At 34.7% G+C, this 18,735-nt stretch overlaps 1 protein-coding gene across 26 annotated transcripts in view; it reads left to right on the forward strand.

The window, feature by feature from the left end:
- LOC145249568 (uncharacterized) overlaps positions 1 to 18,735 on the forward strand; it is a 585,438-nt gene that overhangs the window by 161,025 nt on the left and 405,678 nt on the right. Inside the window, exon 1 of one of the 26 annotated variants that reach the window (XM_080111261.1) lies at positions 15,477 to 15,799. The exons of 23 other annotated variants lie outside the window; for them this stretch is intronic. In XM_080111261.1, the coding sequence (XP_079967387.1) occupies positions 15,776 to 15,799 (24 nt within the window). In that variant the 5' untranslated portion in view covers positions 15,477 to 15,775. Of the gene's footprint in view, positions 1 to 15,476; positions 15,800 to 18,735 lie in introns of those variants that run through there. 2 more of the 26 variants (XM_080111258.1, XM_080111252.1) reach the window with 2 other exon arrangements.

An 18,735-nucleotide genomic window follows, 5' to 3' on the forward strand; every position in this document is an offset into this window, starting at 1 on the left:
GAATATATTTGGTATTCCATTTTGAATATAAGGGAAAATGAGGGCATTTTTATTTTTTTACTAAAATATGGAATGTTAGAATAAATATCCAAAAACAGCCTATCATGCCTTGACAGAGTACAAAATAGACTTCGTGGTTTAGTGGGGGATGCCCTTTTCTCTACCCTGCAACCCCTCTCCCACAGAAGAGACGTTGCAAGCCTATCCTTGTTTTATCGTTATTTTCATGGCAGGTGCTCCTCTGAACTCCAATCCCTGGTCCCCCCTCGCCAATCTTTCACGAAAAACACCCGTCTAGCTGAATCCACTGTGAAAAATTTCCCCCACTCTATATCTGTGCCTAAATCAAAACGCGGATTTCATGAACAAAGCTTCTTTCTTAGAACTGCACGCCTGTGGAACTCTGTTCCGTCTGCCTGCTTCCCTCCGGACTACAACTTGGATGTCTTCAAGTCTAATGTTAACAAATTCCTAATGAACCGCCCCCTTAAGTAAACACTTCATCAAATCTCCTCACTAACGTAATGTACTTGCAATAACCCTTATCCCTGAGTGGCTTCCGGGCCTTGATAAGTGGTGATCTCTGTGTAAAAAAAAAAAAAAAAAAAAAAAAAATATTTAAACATGAATGGTATACGTTAGTCTAAAATAATTATACTTGTAAAACATGGAACACAGTGATGTGAGAGGATTTAGATTGTTTATTTGTTTTATTTATTTTAGTTTTTGCTAGTTTCTTTAATTCTTTGTATTCGAGAGGAGCAGTTATAATTTTTAACTGGGGATGAAATGTACACATACTACATTGAAACACTCTATAAAGTGTTTAACATGGTGAATATGAAAGATTTCACTTATTTTCTTATTGAAACTGTATATGCAGGGGGAAAAATTGAGATTATTTTATTATCTATATACATATAGATATATGCAAGTTATTAGTAGTAAGAGAACATTTCTCAGACTGGAATCAGGTCATTAAACAATTCAGGAGTCTATTGAATATTTTGACAGCTAACTTCAGAGCCTTAATTGCTGAACCATGGTTTGGTTTTTCTTGTATTCAAATAGAACTCATCATTGTTTTCTGTCTTAATTGGATTTCTTCCTGCATCATATACCGTCAACTGGCATAGCTTATTTCTATCATTCAGAGGTCTGTTCAAAAGTGATTTTATTGTTGCCAGACTGAAAGATGGTTCTGTTTAATTTTAGGAACCCCCTCCCTCCCCCAGGTTTTAATTTATTGCTAATTGCCTGAGGAAGTTGCTCAAGCATTTTTCATAGTCCTGAGTGTGCTAATTTTTCCGAACCAAACCTCACCTTGTGTCTAACCTCTTGAAGAGGGGATTAATAAAATTCATGGTCAAAGGCTTTGTCAGAGTGAAGCCTGATGGCTTTTAGATCCTGGTGTAGGACATCCAAACATTTTTGTTTCTACTGCCTTGTCTTTTTCCCAGGAATCTCTTTCATCCATAATTTTGTAATTGGTAATTGTATCGTAATCAAGAATTTTGAATATAGTCAGTAATTTTGAAATCGTTCCATCACTCGCAGATGTACACTGACATATCCAATTAAGCAATCCACATTATTAAAAAGTTTTTAAACAATACTTATGATGAGTGAATAAAGTGGTTTGATTTGGCGATGGAGTCACTTTGTGCAGAGGCATAATATCTTGTAGGTCTATATAGTCTTACAAATATACTCGATAATATTTATATTGGCTTATATAGCAATGATTGATTCGCTATGAGGGACTCTTTCATGGTTATGGGTGAAGACTTCAATAGGAATATAGAGAGAAATAAAGAAAATATTTCTAAAGTCCAACAGAAAAGTAACTAACTTTTAAATGGCACACTCAACTTTGATACAAATTGCTCATGTTGATTAGTATCTGACACTAAACTACTTTAAAACTTAATGGCTTGAAAAGGGGGTGGGGTGCTATATTTATTATATAAAGAGTAATTGTCTGTATGTATGTATGTATGTCTACATACATTCATTCAGGAGAGGTGAAGTTGGAGATTGCACCACTCTTGCCACACAATTACACATGCAGCTGGCCCTACGAGGGTATCCATTGTCTTTCGAGACTGAACTGATGCATCAGTGTATGTCTAGCTAAACGTAAAAAACGACAAAACAAGTACCCGCAAATTCATATTATTTAAATTATTTGGACTACACTTCTCATCTTGAAGGATATTCACACAACCTTTCAGTAGATGTAAAATAATAAAAAAAATGTTTTGGTAGGTAAGTATGAGGATCGAACCCGAACTCTTGAGGCAAAGTTGGAAATTAAAGTGTGAAAAAAAAAAAAGAGTGCGACGTTAATCATTGGGCCACCGCGAGATGCTAACAGAAACACGTTTGAATTTATTTAATTACTTGGATTTGGCAGGTGCGCGTTTTAATGACTTAATGAGGTCAACTTTTGACTGCGGGGTAGCATTTCATTTAGTGCGGCAATGCCTTTTTTTTTTTTTTTTTTCCAAGACGTTGGGGGTAGGGGGAAACAGCTCTACTTGTCGAAATTGAATAGCAATTGTCTTCTGATATTAGGAAATAATATTTCCACATTGATCAAAGCTGATTGCTTTCGGACATTTCCGGCGATCGAGACCGGAAAAATACCGCCAGAATTAGTGTCGCTTTTATTATAGAAAAAAGCCTAATCCACATGCGACGAGCCTTTCTGCAGTCAAGCAAATTAAATAGACAGGCCAGCTCCGTTGGTAACTCTGAGATATTATGATTTATATGTGATATAAAAAGTTTTAAGAAGTTGTGAACTGACTAACCGCTTCTCTGAAAAAACCCTTTTGTAGATATACAGAAAAAGCGAACACACATACACACCTACATACATTTTCGCTTTTATATTTATAGATTAAAACAAAAGAGGAATTGTATGAGTGGAGATGAAAGGAGTGGGTGAGATGGATGTAGAGAAACAAGGAATCAGAAAGATGGACGGATTGAAAAAGGTAGAGAGATAGAAGCTGTAATATAAAGACATTAGACACTATTTTACCACTTATATTCTGTTTTTGTGGCCCTGCTCAATGCTGGGTAGCCCTGCTAGTAAAATATCACTACCATTGTTAGTTTCAATCAATGTCGTATCTATACTTTCGGTGCTTGTTGAAACGGTCAACAGATCGATTTTTTTTTAAGTATAAATATGTAGTTTTAAGAAAAAAAACAATATTACATTGACATGTCGAAAATAGTAATATATCCCCAAATTATGAAAATTCGAGTAGAACAACTGCTATTGTTTTTAGTAAAAAAAAGCCTATCACTATAAGGTGCTAAAATGTCGGTCACAATTATATATGTAATATTGTTTTTGCTTAAAACATTAAAAAAAAAAAAAAAATTGATCTGTCGACCGTATCTCAACAACCACCATACTTTCTTACAAGAGATAAAAAGAAAAGGCAAAATAGGTAAGGGGTCCATTAGCAAATCACAAAAATAAGTGAACACTCCTGAGTAATCTATAATATAAATCTCACCTGTCTGTTTAAATGTATGTATGTTTGTGTCTGCCTAAAACTTTTAACAAAGGCGACGGATTTTCACGAGATTGGTATCGTTTTGAAGCGTGACCGTTCAGATAACAAATATCGAAAAATTGACTAAAAACATTAATTCCTTCACCCTCAACTGGCCCATTTTCTATATGGAGGGGGTCGCATTTTTCACCGATATTTTCGAAAGTCATCCCCTCTTTTTGATTGAATAGCCTTTGCCACTTCCGGTTTGGTGATGGACGCAACGGCAAAGACATCACTTTTTTTCTTTTTTTTTTTTTTTTCCATGTTCTTTTCCTCCTTCACAGTACAGGTTCAAGCCTGCTTGCCTACTACCACTTTTTTTTTTTTTTTTTCCTCAACACACACCTCCAAACACCGGGACAACACGGGGCACCCAGGCTAGTAACAGATAAATCCTGCTAGTCGTGAATCAATCTAAACTTGAGTCTAAAATATTATGTATTTATTTATTTTTTTTTTTTTTTCATAATAATTTGTCCCATATGTTAATATTATTTGCATTTTTTAAATTGCAAGATCTATTTTTGTTTTAATAGTGAACTCCAGAGAGTTATTTGAGAAATATTTCCCAAATCTAAATGTTGTCCTATCTACAAATGAAAGAAATAGCAGAAATGTTTTTTTTACAAAAATTCTTATTTTTATTTAATTTACTCGGTCCCCACCTCATAATTAATTTGCTCCCAGATGAACCCAAAGGAATTCAGAGATAATTATAAATGAATATAAATCCCACCTTTTTGATTTGTTGTAAAGAGATTTTCCAGTGAGGTCACAGTTCAGCATTGCAGGGAGAAAAATGAAATGAGAATGACATATGGATGTATAGTGTGTGTGTCTGTGTCTTAGACAGGCTGAGACCTGATGAGCCTAGAGGAAAATCAGATCTGGACAGTATGGAGATGTGTGTTGGACAGAACAAAGGCTTCTCCGATAGTATGTTCATGTTGAAAGAATGGTTGAGAGGTGTTGGGTCTATAGATATAGAACGGCTGTGTTAGGAGGTTAGTTCACAGAGGAAAGACAAGAAAAACAGAAAATAATAACCAGGGCTGGGGAGTCGGAGTCGAGGCCAATTTATGGACTAGAGGAGTCAGTTGGTAAAATTAACCCGACTCCGACTCCTCAAAAATAGTGGAGAAAATTAGGGAAGTATTCTGTTATTGTATCCTAAGTCACATTTTTTTCAAAGTAGGTCACTCAAAAATCGTTTAATATTACCTGCCGTTTTCTTTCTCACCCTCTTGAATAAAGGCAATCACTGGGAAACGCATAGCTCCTGTCATCCCTTGTCTGTAAGCCAAACCAAATCAATAACATTATACATGCAATCAGCTGTTCTCTCCTCGCACAAGTCTAATTTAAGGATAGTCTACCCCTATGGGTCTGAAAATGCATTTTTATTATAGTGTCTGAAAAGCTTCTATAATATCTTTAAAACATTTTACGAGTACGTAGAAAGTATTCTGAAACGGCGTAAAAGTAGCGGCTGTATGGATCGATCCCTCAATTCTAACTTAAACAATTGTGACGTTACTTTTGAAGAAATTACATTTTTCTAATGTGTTATGTACAGAGCAGATTATTTTTCAAATGTGAAGTAACTAAAAAGGTGATCCTTTGAAAATTATGTCATATTTCAAGAATAAGGAAATGAGGGACCAATCCAAATTGACGCTACTTTTATGCTGTGACATAAAATACAGAAATTATATACAAAATATTTAATTCTTATTTTTTTAAAATAGGAGCCAGAGTCGGTTCTAAAAAAATTGTTGGAGTCAGATGTTCAGAGTCCTGACTCCCCAGCCCTGATAATAATCGATGAATTTGAGAGAGAGAAATAAATGTGTATTGTTTACTTATTGCAGACTATTATCCTTATCTTTTAGTTGTTGTTGTTTCATAACGTTTCAGTCAACTATTCCTCTGGCCTTCGTCAGGTGGTAACCGCGACAGGATAGGAACTCCGAATTTAACTGCATCTTCAGCAATTACTGGCTTCCAGTTGTTGTCAGCCCTGTCGGTGGGGCATTAGAATACGCAGACTGCCCCCCTGCAGAGGGTAAAAGTCCCTCAATGGGGGTCATGGATATGACCTTAAACTATATCCAGTGGTGAGGCCCCAGCTTGTGGGCTTTGGGGAGTGTGGAGCCACCCTTTAATTACCATTACTCTGACCCGAAGTGGTAGTACCTGTTAGGGTCCCAACTATGGGTTAAATAGAAACCGACGTGAAAACAACAAATATATTCTATTAAAAAAAAATTTCTTCAAAATCTTTAGATTCGGCGTTAAATAACCTGAAAAGGGTTGATACGCCGTAAAACAAAAACAACCAACCAACCAGTTGTTGTCGTCTCACTACGTTTTGGCCAACTAAGCTTCTGGCCAACTTTGGATAGGATTGAAACCGCTATCTTCAGACAATGCTCACCTAAAACTGTAGAGCTTCAACATCTCTATCGACTGCACCACGGCTAGAGAAATAGTTGGCCGAAACGTTGTGAAACAACTACTAAAATATGAGGATAATAGTCCACAATGAATAAATAATACAAATTACTCATCTCAATAATAAATTCAAATTAAAATAAATGTGTGTTGCATGTGTGTAGTAAGATACATTTTTAGAGATTTTTAGGAAAACTCTTGAATAACCAGTTTTGTATATGACATTGTTTATTTAAATTTATTTTTGTGTATTATTAAAGAGAAAATATTGCCATATGTAGGGATTGAACTCAGAATATTCAGATCATGAGATTTTTGAGTTTATAACGAGTGTTGGAACGATTAATCAAAACCAGGAATCGAAAAGTTTGTCTATTTCCCGATGCCAAAAACGATTCCTTTAATCTTTATTTTATTTGATTGTTTAAAACAAAATCATTTACTTCTGGTAGAAATAATAAAAATAAATATTTATTGATTTTAATCTACCAGTAAAACTAAAATGTCTAGATCATCTCCCTTGCACAAGTGTTTTTACGTTTGAGAAAATGTATGCACTTCTATTAATTGGGGAAAAATAACTTTATAGTTTAATGTTTAGAAATTTATAAAGAATCGGAATCGGGGGGGGGGGGAAATATTGGAATCACCCTATCATTATTTATACCCCCCCCCACACACACACCGCCTCCATTATGTTTTCATTTCTTTCTTGTTCCATTCACTTTTCATTGCACAAACACATGCACATTATGGTTCCTATTTACGATGCCTCCCCACTGGACAGTTAGACACCTGGGTCGTTTTTTAATGTGGAGAAAAGGAATAAAAATTGTCTCAGTCGTGAAGGATTTCTCCTCCACTGACAGAATAAGAAATTGAAGTGTAGATCTGAAGAACAGATACTACACTTTGATCTTGACTCGAAGGCCATTATGGTTAGTAATGTTATTTAAATACAAAAACAGACTTAGACACCCTAACTAGCGCATACCTCCATCCAAACTCTACAGTTAAAATAAAAATTGCTTAAATAAGAGTTTGGTCACATCTTTGAAAAACGTTATTTTTTTTTTTTTAAGGTTAATTTTGAAAATATTAGAAAACCAAATTATGTTACAAATTATTTTATTAAATGATTAATTTTTTTTTTCTGAGACTTTCTGTGTATTACAATTTTTTCAAAGAAAAATGTTGATTACTCGGAAAAAATTTTTAAACATTTAATAAAATAATTTATAATATTATTTGGTTTTCTAATATTTTCAAATTAACCTTAGAAAATTTTTCAAGGGTGTGACCAAACTCCTATTTAAAGTATGCGCCAACTACGCACGTACACAACGACATTAGACTTACAACAACCATTAGAAAAATGAAGAGAGTAAAAAAAATCAGTCTAAAAAAAAAAAAAAATACCTTCTTTGAATAAGGTGTATTAGACCGAATGTCTAAAAAGAAAAATGATTTTAATCACAGCATAATTTCGTTTTCTGATATTTAAAAATTAAAAATAGCGTATTTATTAAGTGATAAAAATAGGAAGTATCCATTTCATCACGTTTGTCATATTGAAAATTGCGAACTAGTGTTTCAAAAAATAAAAAATATGAAGTGGATATTTTCTATTTTTACCGGTGAAGTTTTGAAAAGAAAAACTTTAAGTAAATCCAATGATTACTTTATTATTGAAGTTTACACGAAAAAAAAAAAAAAAAAAACGTCGATTCTGTTTCATATTTACAATTCCTCAATTCACCAACTGCAAAACATTGGTTGTCCTAGGTTCTTTCCTGACTTACGTGTTACCTTTCTCTAAACAAGACAAATGAAAACAAGATGTTAAACAAGTGTAGTTAATTATTTTCCAGTGTCTGGCAATGAATTATTTTAAGATGAAGCTTTTAGGAAGTTAGGTGGGGCTTTCAGTCTACAAATTTAGAATGTTTTACATGTAAAAAAAAATTGAAGTTTTTTTTTTTTTTTAATTTTTTTTTTTTATAAATTTTGTAACTAAATATTTCTGAAAGATTTAATTGCTACTAACTGTATATACCCAGCATTGCCTAGTTGAAACATATTGGCAGGCGGAGAGTTTTGTTTCATACTATGAAAGATACACTGAATATCTTAACTTCTTAAAATTTTCTTGAAAATGATCACATGTTGGATTTATGGAAGCATAAAATACAACAATTTTCATTTATGCAAATTAAACCGGGACTAGCATAAAGGGGAAATAATTCTCACAGCTTCAAGCTTAAACTTACTCCTGTTTTTAAAAGAAACTGGTGTAGCTTGATAATAATTGAAAAATTAAATTAAAAATAAATTAAATAAATCAACTTTAGATAATACGTATTTCTAAATAGAACTATGAAAAGACCTCAAATAACATTAGGGTAATTATTAAAATAGGTTTTCTTTAGTGTAATATACAAATGATGTTCTTCTTTGAATGTAGATTCCCTAAATGTGTAAATATCAGTATGAAAATTAATTGGTAAAACAGTGTACATGGGAAGAACACACACCCTCCCAGGAGGGGGATCTTTGTGGCCTTCGGGCCAAGATCAAAGTGTAGTATCTGTCTGGCAGATGCTGCAAGCAAAGACCATTGCCTTTGTGGCAATCTTCTGGTCCATGTAGGGGCAACCCTACTTGGACTAGCTGGCAAATCACTATCCAGCTCCCATTTCCTACCTCTCGGGAGCTGGTCCCCTTTTCCCTTCCACCTCCCCTTCACTCCTCACATTGACCTTCCGTCTTCGCAAGAAGAGGGAGTTTGTGGCCTTCGGGCCAAGATCAAAGTGTAGTATCTGTTCCGGCAGATACTGCAAGCAAAGACCATATATGGGGGCAACCCCACATATAAGACCTTGGTCAATGTAGGGGCAACCCTTCATACCAATTGTCACTATCCAGCTCCCCTACTCCCCGGGGAGTTGGCCCCCATTTCCCCTTCACTTCTCACTTTAAAAATAGGCCTTGTGCCTAATTTGCTCAGTGGGGGAGCAAATAAATACCTTAAAGTGTAGTATCTGTTCCGGCGGATGCTGCAATCAAAGACCATTGCCCTTGTGGCAATTTTCTGGTTCATGTAGGGGCAATCCTACATACCCGTGTGCAAATCACTATCCAACTCCCATTTCCCACCTCTCAGGAACTGGTCCCTTTTCCCTTCTCCCCCCCCCTCTCTCCACATTAAAAAACGGCCTTGTGCCTAATTTGTTCAGTGGGGAAGCAAATAAATACAACAGTGTACCTTAGACTGGTGGCTGAAGTGTGGTGTCTGCACAGATGCTACACTCAAATTAATTGTCCTTAGTCAATGGAGGGGGAAACCCTTCTATACTAAGGCAATTTTATGTTTGCAGAATCCTATTGTGTCACATTTTGTTTTGTGAGAAATAAATAAATAACCAATTCACCTTTTGTGCATATCAATCAAATTGTGAACAAAGAAACAAATAAGTATACGACTTTATTATAATACAAAATTTAAGCAAGTAAGCAAGGGCGTCCGGGCGGTCTACAGAATTGTATGATTATTAGGGCTGCGACAACAGCATATTCTTTTCATTGTTTTGACTAAAGTGTGTATCTGTTGAGATCTTGTATGCTTTTATATAGAGTGATGTGGTTCTCTGTTGATTAACTGTGTCTAACTGTTTCGGATATATACTCGAGTCAAAACAATGAAAAGAATATGCTGTTGTCATAGCCCTAGTAATCATATGGATTTAAGTCAGCTTTCAACATATTTATTTTGGATAACTTAAAACAAAATCGTTTCTTTTTTGTGAACTTTCGCTTGTGGTGTTCACTGCAAAAACCATGATCGTCTACTTGTTGTTTTTGTCTGAATTCAGTGCCTGATTTCTACATTGGCCATAGTGTCAATCATGTGGTCTCGGTCACTGCTGTAACAAAAGGCTTTCCTTCCAAACAAGATCACAACTCAGTGTTTAAAACAAGTAAAAGTGTTTTAATGACACTTGGTTTCGTTTACCAAACGACAGGCTTGCAGTCAGGACAAATGGTTTGATTGCTTTCTTTTATGGCATATCAACCCTTTTTATATTATTAAATGCTAAATCCAGTCATCACTAAACCCCCCCCCCTCCTTACCCAACCCCATATTTTGCTGCCCTTTCCTATCTCTTTGGCCATTTTTAATACTATGATCGACGTTGATTAATGGTTGTAAGCAAAACCTTTCTGAACTGAAATAGTCAATAATTGTTGTGACTGAAGCATTTATGTCTTTTGATGGAAAACTTCTTCACATAAGTTCCACAGATACTCATGTTTGTAAATCTTTGTCTTGTATATTTACCCTTTCAATGTTTTATACATCATTTCTTATATATACGGCGTAATCATATTGACACACCGGTTAGATCAACAAAATTAAGCAACGTTAAGCCTGACTAGTACTAAAATGAGTGATCATTTGGGAATATCAGGTGCTGTGTGTGCTCTTAGGTATACTAGTATATATATCATACCTCAGTAATGAGCTTTGAAAGATTATCAGTGCAAAAACAACAATCATCCAAAGATAATTTGAAAAGCCAAATGAACAAATAGTTTGTTTTTCAAATAAATAAATTTATTTTTAAACCTGAGCTTTTTCCACAACGCACACTTTTCAAAAGCAAGAGACAGAATGAGAACAGTCCGTCCCTGTGCTTTAAGTAAAGGGTTCCGTACATGTTTCTGAATTTGGCATAGATTCACAAGTTCAACTAGAAAGTTCTCAAATTAGAAAATATGCACCTGAAGAAGGCAGGTTACATTGGCTGAAACTTTGTGACCTTAACAACTAAAATGAGAATAGTAGTCTAAATGATGCAAATAGTACAGATTATCAATCCTCATCTCAAAAATTCTGAAACATAACTTCATAGTTGTTACTATGAGTATTCAAGTTATAGTAAATTTATATGAATCCGTGTTAAACTGAGCCAACACCCCCAACTAACTGATTTACCTCGAACACATGCAGTATGGTTTTTCAGCTTTTCATCTTATTGGCCATGTTGGAATTCTAGTGATGACAACCGCTGGGGCACAAAGCCACAATTCACATTCATTAATAAAAATACACAGATGCAGACATTTTATACAGGGTGAGTCATGGGAAACTGGTGTTTTTAGACCGCCCCTTGCTCTCCTTGAGTAAGGGATAGGGAGTGAGGATGGTGGTTTAGTAAATGTTTTTATGTACACTATAAAATTTCTGTTGAAATATTTGCAGAGTTTTTTTCTTTTAAAAGCACCCGTTTCCCGTGACTCGCCCTGTACAGGCAACTTAATGAACATGGTTGTGTGGTGTGTTGCTGGCGTTGTTGTAGAGTAACGAGTTGAAATTAGCTGTTTGTAATTGGTTTGGACACATCAGGAATATCCACTTCTCCCAGATGGCCAGGTTGAGGACAAGGTCTACTGAGAGGGTGTCTGAAGATGGTGATTCAGCTGGAGAGTGGTGTATGTGTGAACAATCTTAGATGACATGCTCCGCAGTCTCCTCTCCCAGATTGCACTTCCTTTAGATTGTGTTGACTAACCAGTTGATTTTGGCGGGTTCAGTACTTCAATTCTGGGTGGTGACTGCTTGAGACGACACTGTGTCACCTGCTCCTTTCTGCTTAGCTTTATCTCTGCCAAATGGTTAAGCTTCTCTCCTCAGTCACTGTAGATGCACTTGATTCTAGTGTGAGACGCTGGGTCGCCTCTAGTCATTCATGGCTGTTTTTGCTTACTCATAATGAGAGTCAATTCTCCAATTTCTCTTTGACTTGGACATCAACCAGTTCATTATTGGTGATGCTGCCATTGCTAGGACATCAAGTGAAGGTTACTTGATGCCCTTATACTTAAAGGTCAGAGAGGAGTTGAAGGATTTGCTGCTCATTGTTGTTGTAAAATGAATTTGATAGATGTAAGGGCTGGAGACCTTGCAGAACTAATACGCTGTCACTGATCACTCTGGCTTTTTGAAGATTCTCTTCAGAAAGAATGATCTCGAGGATATTCTTGAGTGTCTTGAAAGGAGGAACATCATCTGCTTGTCGGTATAAAAAAAGAGGGGTGGACCCAGGGGTCACTTGGATGGCCTGGGGTGATGACGATTCATCACCACTGGTTGTGTTATCACTTGTTGCTGATCTGTTTGTAGATGACAAGGTCGTCTGTGTCTCAGCTCTCCTCCAGTCTTTGTAGGGCCCTCTTATTAGCTTTCACATCCCCGGATTTTCTCCCAGTTGTCTCGAAGACATGGTGACCTGTCTCCCTCCTTGGATAGAGAGATTCTGGCAAAGATAGTGTTGGCATTGATCTTAATATGGAACTCTAAGTTGTATGTACCTTCTCTCGTCAACTGGGCTTTTTCATACATTGCCAGACCTTCATGATGGCTATCTGGTAACATGGATTTTCTGGCTGTAGTGATTGCTCCAGGACTATGGAACTCAGCTGGGCGGCTCTTGTCTTGATGGTGGGAAGGTTTGTCTCTGCCAAAATTGCTTCAGTCAGAGTTGTCTTCACTTGCCCCATTATCATTCGACTCACAAAGCGTTGGCAAATTTATAGCTTCTCTATCGTAAACTCTGAAGTTCAGGGTAGCCATGCTGCTGCTGCAGTTCGACCATTGACTGACCAGTAGATATATAGGTAGATTGTAACGTTTTCTTGTCGTAGTCCCAATCAATAGCCACCAAACATCTCTGGAGGAGGGAAGTGTGCCTGTAGCTGCATCTTCTTGATGATGGTAGCTGTATGGAAAGAAATGAGTTGACGGTCATATGTCACCCCAAGGAACTTTGAAGTGACATGATATTGTAGGAGTTGACCATTCAGTATGAGAGTTTATTATTATACCTTATGGGTATTTGTACTGAAGAAGGAGCATTCTGACTTTTGGACTAACAGTTCCATCTTTAACTTGTTTCACTGATTGATTCTTTTGAGCACCTACTGCAGCTGAGATTCGGCTTGCTATAGAGCTAAATTCCCATCTTTCAATCTCTGAATCTCGGGTAAGTCTAATTCCGTTGATTGACCCTTCTCCAACTCTCGCCAAGAATCATTCTTCAGCCAATATCTTCCACGTATATCCACTCTTCACCAGAATAGATATCTGGTTTTTCTCAGCTTACTTCCATCAGTAACTAAATATATTCTCATCCTTAACAATTCTCTATCTTCATCATTCTGGCTGTTAATTGCTAAATGTTCGATACTGATCCAGAATCTGATCCCAGGATGCATCAGCATTTTCTGTCAGTTTATATCGTCTGCTGACAACTGATTGCTTAATTACATTTGCTTTTATAGGCTGCTTTTCCTACAGTTTAAACTGTTGGAAGGTGCATATGGTCTTGGGTCAGGTTCTGGATCAGTACCAATTGTTCATGCTGCTGTTGTTTTGTCTATTATTTCAATGGATAGGTCAGTTTTATATTGCCATTCATTTCCTAGCTAATCTCTCTTTGTTGTCCTAGTTGTGATGGTGGTGGAAGGACTATAGTATTGCACCAGCATGGTACAACGTTTTTTTTTTGTTTTTTTTACTGGCTTAATTCTGTTATAGGACATGGGGACAGTTTCTGAACTAATATTCCCATAAAACTTCCTCCTCCGGACGAAGCTGGGTCAATCCACTGAGGGTGAATATCGCTGGTGTGTGTGTATGTGTGTGTGACATTACAGGATGGACCACGTGAAGGTTGCAAGCATCCATAAGTGAAAGTAGTCCAATGGAACCGACTGGATTTGAACCTGCATCACTCAGGTTGACACTCTGTGTCATTATGCACTGAACCACACTTATCTCCCTTATTTTAGTTAGACACTTTATTAAGATGATAATCTGTTAATATTCATATTTTGATTTAATTTAAATCAAAATATATCATTTATTTTATGCTTATTACAGTTTGGGAATTTTATTAATTTTATATTAATATATATTTTTTTTAATTTATAAGATAGAGGATTAAAATATTTGATATTATAGGTTTTTTTTTTTTTTTTTTTTTGTAGCAACCATGTGCTTGTTAGTTTTTTTTTCTACACAGGCGATTGCCATTTTGTATATTGTATCATCATAGATAATTAATACATGGTGGTCGGAGGAAAGATGAAGTAGATAAATAAGAAACAATCAGATACATATATTATTTTATTATATTCATGTATCTACATAAAATTTTATGTCTCTGTTATCAGTATTTATTTGATACATAGAGTTAGATAGTAAGTTTTGAAAATCTATGACAATTAAGCTACACAGAACTTTCTGCGTTTCATTCTCGTGAGGATTCGTCAGGATATACGTTGTATTCGTAAAGAATAGAGCAATTTTTGTAGGAAATCTTAAGTGGGAGAGGTCAGTGTGTAGCAGAACAAAAATAAAAGTTAAAAGAAAGAAAAAGCAACTACCAAACTTAGCCCGATCTTATTACAATTTATTTCAACTCAAAAGGGCCTTATCAAATGAGAAGAGCTAGTCAGGGTTTAGCATCAGACTGGAATAATTGAACAACTGTTAGACTTTGGAATTTACTCCCGGGTCCCTGCTTCCCTAGCTGTACTCACATGCAGAAGTCCAAGTGTAATGTTAACGGACATCTTGCTGCTCAACTCCCTACATAGTCCCTGCCTTAAATAGTAGCCCCTTACATCCAAGTGGCAATGTGCCTTGTTTGAGGTGAAACTCAGTAAATGTGTGTGTGTAAGCAAATGAAATACATGACAATAAATTGTCATAAATATATTTTCGTTATTTACTACATAGTTCTACTCAAGTATTTAGCACTGTTGAAGTAAATACTGAAAAACTTATACATATGTTATCATAATATTGCATGTGGATCTATGAAATAATATATATTTGGAGTCTGTTAATTTTCACTGGCCCCCAACCCCAACTCCTAAAACAATTACTCTGACTCTAAATCCGCATCGGCGCATCCCTGCTTGAAGATTTCTTGTTTGGCCGTTTGCTGTTTTGGTGATTTTTTATTTATTTTTTTCTTTTCTTAAGAGGAATTATATTTGTTTTGGAATTTAAAACTTCAACACTGAATAATGGTCACTTTTTTTTTTCTAACTCTGTAATAACAACGATATGACAAGTGTATCCAGTTGGAAAATGAAAGGAACAGGATTTATATGGTCATTTTTTAATTTTTTTTTTTTTTTTTGTATTTTTTATTTTCTATGATAAGAGTTGAGTTGTCAGTTGGCTGGCCATCTCTCCCTCCAGCTTGTCCTTTAGTGGCTAGCAAGTGTTCTGTACTACCAGCCTCTCTAAACTGCTGTTTTGACTTTATTATTTTTTTAATTTATATATATATATATATATATATATATATATATATATATATATATATATATATATATATATATATATATTGCCATTCAATCTCTTATTTCACTGTGTTGGGGCCGTGGCTTGATGATGACTTTTTTTTTCACACCCCATTACAAGAATGACACTTAAAAAAAGAAAAAAAAGAAAAAAAAAAACTAGCCACTGCTTCTATTATAGTTCATAAAAAAAAAGCAGGACACTAACCACTTGTTATACACACACACACATACACATTTCTAACAGGATGACAATTCTCGGCTCACATTAAAACAGGGCTTTTTTTCTTTTTTTTTTTTTTCTTTCGCCAAATAGGCAAGACAAAAAAAAATGATACCACATTCAGGATTATAAAAAAAGAATAATGAAACGTATTAGCATGATTTTGGTAAGTAAAAAAAATATATTGAAGAGTTTGTAAACATTTTCTTTTGATTCAATAACCAAAGTTCTTAGTAAATTTGAGAAATATATATTTATGTATATATACAAAACTCCTTGCACTTAAGGTGTTATTGTTTTCAACTTCAAATGTCCCTTTAAAATTTGTTCTTTTACAACAGAACTTTTAACAAAGTATATCTATTATACGGAAACCGTTAGTTTTCTAAAGTTTTTGTTTTTCCTATATATATTAATAACACAACGTGCATGCTAAAAAATATATAACTAAATTCTGAGATTGAGTTATGTTTAAAAAAAAATGTTTTTTGATTAGTCGTGATTTATGATTAACTAACTCAACCATTTTATTTTATTTGTTTCTTTTAATTAGGACAAAATGTATCTGTTCCGATAATGCACTTCATTTGTTCTATCTTCAGTCGGTGAAGTAGACATCCTTCTAGACTGGGGCAATTTAATTTTTTTTTTTTCCCCTTTGGAGGGAGCTGGATTTTTCTCGTATAAAAAAGCAAAAAAAAACGACCTTGTGTCTAACTCTCCCTTCATGGAAAGATAAGTAAATATGGGCAAAATCAATCATAGCTTAGGTATGTATTGCTCTCAACGTCATTCTAGCTCTACGTTGATTCAACAACTCTTTAATAAGTTTAATGATTCTGCGAGTATTCAGAGAAAAAAAAAAGACTCCTTTGTGTTCTTCATTCAGTTTCACATATGTGTCTGTACACACTCTAAGCACGAATGTAAATTAGATGGCGAAAGAACAATATTTCTATATAATAATAATAATTTAGAAGTAAAGAAGACTTGTTCTTCTTCCATAATTAAAAATATTTTTAAAAAATAAATTTTTTTATCGGTTTGTAAAAGCTGGGTATGGGGCATTCTACCGGATGTCAAGTATTCACCTCCTATCTCATATATTCCAATCAAGGGATCTTTTTAAGATTCTGACAGACCCCCTTAAGTGCAATTGTTTGAATCTCTCTTGCACATGGCCCACCGGGTATAATTGTGAGGTAGTTTTTGAAATTCTTTTTCATGAGTCCAGTTGCTCCTATAATTACTGGCATGATCGAGATCTTCCTAAGATTCCAGTTTCTTTTCATGTCGTATATAAGACCTTGGTATTTCGTTATCTTTTCCCTCTCAGCTCTGTTTAACTCGGCATCATTGGGGACACTAACTTCTACTAAGGTTGCTTCTTTCTCCTTTTTGTCTCATATTATGTCAGGTTTAATAGCTCCGTTTTAAAGGTATGTAGCTGTGGAGAATTGCATAGTAATTTTAACCGATAAATCAGTTTATGAATTTTCAAATGAATAGCATTAGTGTTTCTGACCTAGCAGGTCACAGATATGTCCAGTATAAGATCAAATTCTCTTAAATATATTTTATCAGATAGAACCCCAAAATGTCCTCATAATTTTTTTTTAAAACTATATTTAAATTCATTCTGCTTATTCTAAAAACTTTCTTCACTAGTTTTAGTTTAACTGGATTAAACAAGCTGTTCCGAAAGGCATAAATGACGAGTTCAAAGGGTTAAATAATTTCTTCATAAGCGATAATTTTATATATATATATATATATATATATATATATATATATATATATATATATATATAATGACATTACAGGATGGACCACGTGAAGGTTAAGTGAAAGTAGTCCAATGGAACCAACTGGATTTGAACCTGCATCACTCAGGTTGTCACTGTGTCATTATGCACTGAACCACACTTATCTCCCTTATTTTAGCTAGACACTTTATTAAGATGATAATCTGTTAATATTCATATTTTGATTTAATTTAAATCAAAATATATCATTTATTTTACGCTTATTACAGTTTAGGAATTTTATTAATTTTATATTAATATATATTTTTTTAAATTTATAATAAGATAGAGGATTAAAATATTTGATAATTTTATATATATATATATATATATATAAAGAGAGATTAAGAACATTTCAAATTAAAAGCAGTTTAGTAGTATGTAGTAATGGGGGGAAAGACATCTTAATACTTTTTTTATATCGTGAGCGATACAAAAACACATGACAGTATTCTGTAAGACTCCATTTTGTGAAAATCATGCTTCTTGTCGCATATTTACACATTTTACACATATTTGTCTTAAGATTACCTACATTGTACTAAATAGATTCTAAGTTGAAATAGTTCTTTATTAAATACTAGCAGGCTGCCCGGCATTGCCTGGTCATAAAATGTGCTTAAATATGATATTTTAATTCATGAAGGTTCGCATTTATTGTTATAGAGCTGATTCAAATGGTTAAAAAAAATGACTTGAGTGCCATCAGTTAGAATCGAAACAAAAACATTTGACGTTCCAGCCTTAGTTGCTACTGTTTGAACTATCGGCAGATGTGTAAGAAATAGTTAAAAATGAACCGACTTTGATGTATATTTATGCATGCATACAAGAACACTTGTTAAGTCAACTTAAGCCTGCCAAGCTCTAAATTTTTTCAATTTTGACCCCTTAGCAGATATTTTTTACTAGCTAAAAAGCAAATTGAATTTGTTTCACTGGTCTATGTTTCAAGTCTGTAAACCAAAAATTGACAAAGGAGTTTGGTATAGATCATTCTTCACATAAATTGACAGACAAGGTCACACACATACACACACACACGTACACACACATATATCCTAAAAATCTCTGGCCTTGATGGAGAGGAGACAAAAATTTGCTGCTATGGTTTCAAATGATCTGAAATAACAGCAAGAGGAGACTTGATTCCAAATATTTCTCATATGTTATATCTCCCCTCTTTTTCTGAAATAGGGTACAATTATGAATATCTCCAGTATTAAATAATCCTTGTACACTGTAAACTTTACTTTATGTATGAAAACCAAAGAGGGGAGATATAACATAAGAAATA

This window comes from Euprymna scolopes, chromosome 28, assembly GCF_053919585.1.
Source record: "Euprymna scolopes isolate OS-2025 chromosome 28, ASM5391958v1, whole genome shotgun sequence".
Taxonomy (NCBI): domain Eukaryota; kingdom Metazoa; phylum Mollusca; class Cephalopoda; order Sepiida; family Sepiolidae; genus Euprymna; species Euprymna scolopes.